We start from the raw sequence: 8,748 nt of genomic DNA on the forward strand, positions 1-8,748 counted from the left end.
GCATCAGGGCTGCAACGATCGACTAATCGTGACTCGTTGGCTATAAAAAAAATTATCAGTCGTATTTTGATGAATGTTATGGTTATCTGGACTACTGTATATAGACAAAATACATTTTCTCCTTTTTTTTTCTCCCTTTTTTAAGTTTTTCAGTAACATTTATTTCTCATAATAAAAAGGGCATTTTAACATTATCCAAACATGTGGACACTTTCTACTATTACTTTCTAGTATTTTCTGTCGCAATCGAACATTTTTCCAGGCTGAACAGGTACCATGCTTTACACATTTCCTTTACAAAAGCAGACATGGCATTCAAGCTAAAACAACAAAGTACTGGAATTTATTCAGTGTTTTCAGTTTTAGGGAAATGGAGAAATTACAGCAGCAGTAACTGAACAAATGGTGAATTGGTTGAACTGTATGACGTGCTCCAAGGGTTCGACTTGGCCTGAGCCGAGTGTCGCTGAAGTCATTGGAAAGCAAGGGTCAATTGTTGAGTATTTTGTGTAGTTTTTATCAGTGTTGGACTTCACTCTTTCACGCCTTTTTCATAAAGGCTCATGCGAACAATATCTTTGATTGTGAGTGTTAGTGTGAGGGCGTTCTCATCAGGCTGGTCTATTTGGCCCCCTATTTCTGTACATGCGCCATCATACCGCCATACATTTTTACTATGGACTTAACTTTCCTGTCGTCTGCGGTGGACTCATCAAACTCCTCGCCCAGTTTGAAGCTGAGTGTGTTTTTGACAGAGCTTTGGGTCTTCACTGTCACGAGGTCGCCATCCAGAGAAATGATGAGATTGGCAAAACCCACACCCAGCGCCTTCATGTATTCATCAAAGTTCTCGCTGTACTTCAGGTTATACATAAGCTTCGGCCATTTCTGCAGCAGAAAGAAGAGGAATGAGTGACTGTGTGAGGCAAAGCGAGTGCAGAGAGCGGGACAGAGGACAGAGCACGGGAGTTTGTCTGCTGTGCTCTGACTCCGACAAAATACATGTTCAAACAAAAGCGGTGGCATACTTACATAAAAAAAATACATCATTTTCAGCAATAGTGCGCTTTATTTGTAAATAATATTCTTCTGTCCCCATATTTTATTTTTGTTTGGTTGATGATGTATTTTAGTCTGTAAAATAGAAATGGGTTGACTCGTCGACCACTAAAATAATCATTAGTTGCAGTCTTACCATAAATACAAGCTCAAATGCTTTTCAGTATTAGGCCTCAAAATATGTGTCCATTACAGTTGTTGAATTTGTCTGAAAAATAGTCATTTCGTGGCTTGCAGTCTGATGCTGGCTCGCTTAACACCATCTTCAGAACAAATGAATCGTTGCTCCATCTGTTTCTTTTCCACCTGTAGAGGACATTATACTGTGACTTTAGCCTTAAAAAACTGCGCTGACAAAAAAGCATTGGCCAAATAATGTTCAAGGTCTTTAATATTTCATCTTTAGGTGAAGAAACATTTTTAGGTCAAGAAACACAAATAGAAATCCTCCAGTGTCCTCTTTGTGCCGTGTCACACTCATCCCATTATCCCACTTTTTTTTTGTCAATAATTTCTCTAAAACTTTGCGTGATATCTCTACAGTCTTTGAAGGCCAGGGATTTATTGTCACTTCAGTCTCAAATTACAACTTCCGCTCTGCTGCTGCTGCTGACATGTGACATCTGCTCATGTGTGGAGGCGTACAACAAAAAGCCTCTAGCAAGTGCAGAGAGATTGATGACACCAAACCTACGAATAATAAACCAAGCAGGCGAACAAGGAAAAACATTTGCTATAAAAGCTGCCATTAATTTTTTCAATGACATTTACTTACTCAATATTTAGAAATTCACTCAGATTTGACGAGCAGTTTTTTCTGGATTCACAACTAGAAATGTAACTTTAAATGATGGTGCTGCCTTATTCTATTCAGTTTGTTGTTTGTGAGGAGTTTGTAGTTCACATTGGCTGCATTATGATCATGTGTAGCTAAAATCCATGTGCAAATGTAAAATGTTAGGGTGGAAAGAAGGGGCAGCGGGTCTCAAACACGTGATATGTTGCTTTTACTGAGTCTGTAGTGTGTATGTGATGTAATGACATGCCGGGTTGTGGTTTCATCTTTCATTGTTGAACAGCTGTGTGTCTTTACAGTGGAGATGCCCATGAAATAATCTTTGTTCGAGTATTTTTTATTTAAATGGTGCTTGATAAGATTTTTTTAGTTTTATCCTTAACTAGTTTTTTTACTCTTGGCATTGAATTAAACTGACACATTCATATATAGTTGGTCTTGTGCTGTCTCTGGATTACGAGCTTGAACACAAAAGCGTTCATCTATTTGAAGCAAACATAAAGCTCTTTTCATTGGACTTGGCTGGAGAAGCTTGTGCATGTCACAAGGGCTGGAGATGGTTTCTCTGACTTTCAGATGTAACGATCATTTCCGACTTCAGCTGGAAATCAACTCAAAAATAAGTTAAAAGTAAAAATGTTTTATTTTATGTACATAATTTACAAAATATTACAGTGACAATACAGCACAATTTTAAACGCATTCAACAAAGCATTTTTCCAAGCATTGTACACAAGTGATAAGGCAGATCTGCTTTAGAAAGGAGACTTCCTGATTTGGCCTTGAAAAAATTAAGATAAAAGTTAATTATTAAAATAGTTTTGAATCAGTGACTTACAATAGTGTGGTGCCTGCCACAATGTTGTGTATTTATGGTCCTGCAGCTCGGTCAACTCCAGATTGGAGTTTGTGCTATTTCATTATTATCACTGAGGATAAATCGTGCTTGGACACCAGGAGCTACTGTGATACCGGAGTAATACTCATAAGTGTTGTAGAATCCTGAGGCTGGGCCTTCTTTGAACTTGACCGCCCATTGCCACTGCCACGATCTGTAGTCGGCTGTGTCTTTTTCTGCAGAATCATAAAACCCAACCCAGGAGTTTTTAAATACAGATCTCCACTGTGTGAACGACTTGTTCACAAAAAGTCGAGCACAAGCTTTACTGTCCTTTACAAAGAGCTGTAGGTAAGCCTCAAAACCTGGGATTGATACTGGACCTGGACTTTTAAATGCTCTTCCTTTGCAAATTTCCTCTTCTACTTTTGTCCAGAAATAGCACTGTCTCTTTGCTCTGTGCATCTGGATTTGTAGCCCATCATTGAGTGGCACACTGGTGTCATATCTGCCCTCACTCTGCTGGATTAGGCCTAGTGGTTTAACTTTCTGGTCCTTTTCCGGGTTATAAAGAATTAGAGTAATGCCCTCCTTCAGCCGATGCCGGGCAACATTTCTCCAAACAATAGTGGCTTTTCCATTTCCCCCTGTTTCTACCTTAAGGAGCAACTGCTCGGACTGCTCTAAATTGCAATAGCGCAACAGCATCTCATCTGGTACGTCAACCACAAAATCTGCCTGTGTGTTTCGTCTATAATCTGCCTGTGTGTTTCGTCTATAATCTGCCTGTGTGTTTCTTCTGGAATCTGCCTGTGTGTTTCTTCTGGAATCTGCCTGTGTGTTTCGTCTATAATCTGCCTGTGTGTTAGGCTGTGTGTTTGGTCTGGAATCTGCCTGTGTGGTTCTTCTGGCTGGACTCTGACGGTTGTTGGTTGGTTTCTGTTTGGCCTTTCTTTCCTCTTTCACAATAAACAGCAGCAGGCCGATCAAGGCCAATGAGTGACCCCAAATATTTTGAAGGTCCCGCAACTGTGAGTTATCAGCGTCACTGTCAAACATGTCTCTGAGCTCCCTCAGAGACCTGGGGTTGTCCTCTACTGCAAACAGTCTCATTTCTTGCAGCAGCCTGGGGGAGATGTTATAGGTTTGCTCTGGGTTGTACCTTGTGCCCTGCCGTTCGTTGTGTCCATAATGCTGTGTGAGATACACTCGGTCGATCCTGTTAACCCCAGAGTTTCTGTCCTGAACTCTAAAAATGATGCGGTCCATGTTGTTCCCCACACACTCTCTGTCCGGGGGATGAAGAACATACTCTGGGAGTTCATTAGCTGTGGTTTCACGTAGATTGCCCACAGTGTAGTAGCTGTAACCCCGGGCCTGGGGCAGTGGATCCAGCATGTCTTCATAGTTTCCATAGTGATGAGAACCAAAATCTTCTGCATTTGGGTCAAATGTCAAATGTAAAACATCATTATTGTCAATATCAATGACATTTGCAAACCAGTGCAGCAGCAGGAGGCTGTGTTTGGGCACAGATTGTCCAAAATCTATTTTCTTCAGGTCGTTCAGGGATTTCAGCTTTTGTTGAGCTGATTCACAGCTCGGCACAAGTGCAAGTAGACAGACTTGGATGGCGATCAGGACTTCTCTTGTTGATGTCATTTTCCTCTGGGGAAAAACAAAACTTGTTTAGAACTTGTATACTGCAGCATACTTCATTATTAGGGAGTGAAATGCACAGAAATGGAACAGTAGGATCAATTTCTGGTTTCAAATTTGCAACAAAGTATAATTTTTCAAAAAAAAATTTTAAATGTTTTTTTTTCCTTGTTTAATTTATGCTTCATCATAGGTAATGTATTATTCAGATTTTTGGTAGGTGAATTTAAGAATATAAGCTTGTATCTAACAGCTGTAATATTAAGCGTAAAAATTAAGAAAAAATAATTTCAACATTTTGGATCAAAAACATTCTCTTGTCCCCAATGTAATATGCATTTAAAGTACAATCTACTGAGCTTTGCTCGTTTTATTATTAAAAGCTTTGTTAGGGAGGCCCCCACCTTTCCAACGGTCATAAGTCATCTAAAGGAGTGGCTAAAATCAAAACAAACCTGTGAGTGCAATTGCCCAGAGATTACAGATGGGAATTAGCACTTGAGCAACAACCAGGTACAATACTGTTTAGGTTAATGTATATTGTGCACTGTCCCTGTCAGGCTTATTTTTATTTTTTTTAGAACAATCCCTCTTCAGCTTTTTATTAATTATTTTAAGGAAAAAGTAACATTGTTTATAATTTGACAACTTTTAATACGTTGAGACTGAAATAAATGAATTGTGACTTGCAATTGTGTGCACCTTCCTCTGGTCTTACTGTGTTTAGTCCGCTGCTAGTCTGTGGTCTTAATGTTATGTAAAACATTCTATTTGTCTCATGTGTGACCCTTAATGGTCTGCCCAGGGACAGTTTCATCTCAAAATGCATCAACTGGCATGGATATATTCTAAATGTAAACTACATCAGTGATAGTGATGGCAGAGCAATACAGATACCGATATAGTGATACTGACGGGTATTAAAAGTATTGATACTTCTGCAAAAATATTGAAGATTAACTAAATGTTATGTTATTTTTGTAATACATTGTTCATATTTAAGGTTTTCTGCTCATATATTTACAGCTTCTAGTGGTTCAAGCAGAGGTTGAAGGAAAATAATGATGGCCAACACAAAATGTTCATAGTTGAGGAGTTTCAATGCATTTTAATACAAAACTCAATGGTATCGGTATCTGATCGATATTGCAATGTATTACTTTGTATTGGATCGAATCAAAAATCAGTGGTTTGGCCCATCACTAATCAGTATAATGTATTTTCTCCCTCTTAAAATAAAAGGCTTGTTTGTTACAATTGGTGCCGGAGTTTATGGTGATTTTTATTTTTTCACTATTATGGTTTGGTTTCATTTCCACCGAAATGTTGCAACACACTAGCTTTAGTTACAGATCAGTTTGTAGGCTTTAAACTTCCACACAAGCTATTGACTTCATTTCAGACACAAAGGTGATCCACAATCAGAAGACAAGATGCACAACGATCATATTACTCTGAACAACTCTATTAATAATTAGTCCCTCTGCCCAGTGCTTTCTCAGAACAAAGGGGAAGTGCTCATTTGTTACGAGTGCTAATTCTAGATAAAACGCTGTAGAATGTGCACAGTGCGTTATGAAGTAGATTGTAAAAGTACTTGCCTGTTTGCTGGAGCTGTGAGGTGGTTGTGTGTGAGCTCGTCTCTGTCTGAAGACCAGGCTCACTCTGTATTATGTTTGTTTGGGTTTCCGTTTACCTGGAAATGGAACTCATCAAGGAGGTGTGTCTTATTTAGAAACACAACCGCCTCTGTACTTGTTATGTGAATTTGTAACATTTAAATACGAATGACTAACTATGTATTTTTGCTTTACCATCTACACATTTAATAGTTATAAAACAATGCAATAGTTTATAAGCTCTGACCTCCTTCAAGAATATCTTTATCAGATCCAAAGTCAAGTGCCTACACACTGAAGCAATAACCTGAAATGACTTGTTGGATTTAATCACATTGTTGTACTTTTGTTTGATATTTATTTTCAAGGACGGCATTTTAGGTTCCACAATAGCATAAAAGTACTTGAGTGTTGGCATCAGAAGTGGTAAAGACGACATGTACAATTGTTCTTTTTTATAGATACATTTGATTTATTAAGGATATGTACAAATACCTTTTTTAGAAGGTAAACTCACTTTGTGATTTCCCCAAAGAAGTGATTTGATCTGACAATCAGGAATGTCAAGACCAATCAATTAATCTCACCTGATTTTCATGAACAAAAATAAAATGACAAAATGATTCAATTAAAATTACATCTACTCCATAAAAGTAAAGCTAAATAAAAAGTCTTATGTGTGCCAGATAAGCAAATTATGAATCTCACTACTTTTTATGGTTTTAATAATAATGCAACTTATCATACATTGTGATGTATCCTCATAATAATACCAACATTTCTGAGATCCCCAGATTAAATTTGGTATTTAGAAAGAGAGTCGCTCTTAGACTTAGTCAGTTGACCCTGTACTTATAGATACAAAGTAATTTTACAATTTACAATATATATGAGGAAGCAAACTCTTTTTCTGTGGCTGTTTTGCATCAAAATGTGTGAAAGATGTGTTGAAATGTAGCTAGTTTTGAGTGCGTAAGATCTTTATGGCGTCATTCAGTATAAATCGGATATGGACGCCCGGATTAGCCTCCAGGTTTGAACGATACTCAAAGATCTGATACTCCCACAAATTGTTATGGCTCTGTTTGACTTGTGTTGCCCATTGGCACTGCCACCAGTCATACTATGTTATGTTAATATGTTTCCTTTGGCCACAAGCTCTAGATGTGCATCGTGACCTGGGATTTGAACTTTGAACTGGATGTAGGTGTTGGGAGACCTCTTTACATCCAAACTGAACCATGGTCAAAGCCCTGCTCCTTTAGCAAATCCCCTCATAGTCCGTTCATAGATGGCTTTTACCATACAGTCACCTCTGGTTTCATCTTCTCTCTGTTTTGTGATCTCCACAATGGGTACCAATGTCCCATCTTGTTCAGGTTGATGCCATTCATAGTTGTCAGTTAAATTGACCCTCCTCTCATAACTGCACTCTAAAAGATTAACTTTATTACAGTAATTTAATATGTTTGAGTCGGCGTGTGATTGTGCCAACGGGACATCTCCTTGTTGGGGTTTGGGATTGTTTTGATCTGATTGCTGTTGGCGAGGTCTCATAATTGTACTGTACTTTTCCTGAGTCACAAACGGCAGCAGGCCCAGGCATGTCAGCTCCTCACCCCAAGTATTTGAGATGTCCCACAACTGTGAGTTATCAGCGTCACTGTCAAACGTGTCTCTGAGCTCCCTCAGAGACCTGGGGTTGTCCTCCACTGCAAACGGTCTCGTGGTGCTAGATGGTGCACTAGTTTGTCAATTGAATGCTTACTTTGTTACTTTGTTCTGATTTAATTAACCACTCCCGATCACTCGTTCACGTATATAAATGGTACACCCCACAATAAAAGGGCACATCATATTGTAATATCATAATAAACCAACATTAGTTAACATTAAATTAGTGTGTAACCAGTATTGCTGTTTAGTTCTCAAACCAAACTCTTCCTTGTTACTCTCAGTTGGGTTTCTATTTGTGACGACGCGATGTGTAGTAACAACAATTGTGCATTTACTTCCTCGTCTACACAACCTGTTGATCTACAGTGGAACTTTTCCTTTTATTCCTTTTATGGTAAAACGAAACTCATGCTCTGCGGTGTCTGTTGTGCAACACTTTTGTAGTTGTTTTTAATCATGCTGCAAATATTTGTTTGACCCTTTAACAAATGAGAAACTGTATACATTAAGTAGAAACTAGTCAATATCAGAACCATTTTTTTATTGTACATTAAAAAAAAAGAATCCATAAAGTGTTCAATTAAAAAAACAACACATATTTACACTTTGATGAAGCCCGGTGTTCTTGGTCATAAATGCTATTAAGCTACAACAATCTTGTCCTCCAGGAAGTGTAACAGAAACCATTCAGTAATCCTGTCATTTTTCGTCATGCTTAGTGTGCATCTATACATGTATCTATGCACACTAGGCATGGTAACGGGTATGTATACAAAACATTTATCAGAACAAACTAGACTTCATTTTAAGAAACATTTACATTTTTTCGAATTCTACATCAAGTTGAATACAAAAAAGGGGAAAAAACTTTAAGGCCCAAAGTCACTGGGATAGGCTCCAGTCACCCGTGACCCCGAAAGGGAACAAGCGGTAGAAAATGAATGAATGAAAAAATCTACATAATATAATTCAATTTTGATTCCACTGGAAATATGTGTCCTTTGTTTTGAGAGAAAGCACATACGTTGTCAGGACACGTTCATGTGAATCAGCTTATTTATTAGGGAGAGAAAAGAGACTCACAACTACTATAACTATTA

General features: G+C 38.2%; 1 protein-coding gene across 1 annotated transcript; it reads right to left on the minus strand.

Moving 5' to 3' along the window:
- Positions 1-2,598: 2,598 nt before the first annotated feature.
- LOC140358541 (uncharacterized) lies at positions 2,599-4,358 on the minus strand. The gene has a single exon (XM_072443444.1). The coding sequence runs from the start codon at positions 4,353-4,355 to the stop codon at positions 2,745-2,747; it is 1,611 nt and encodes a 536-aa protein (XP_072299545.1). The 5' UTR covers positions 4,356-4,358; the 3' UTR covers positions 2,599-2,744.
- Positions 4,359-8,748: the final 4,390 nt, after the last annotated feature.

The sequence above is a fragment of the Eucyclogobius newberryi genome, unplaced genomic scaffold (genome assembly GCF_026437365.1).
Source record: "Eucyclogobius newberryi isolate DKJ021-1_F unplaced genomic scaffold, fEucNew1.0.hap1 SCAF_13, whole genome shotgun sequence".
Lineage (NCBI taxonomy): Eukaryota > Metazoa > Chordata > Actinopteri > Gobiiformes > Gobiidae > Eucyclogobius > Eucyclogobius newberryi.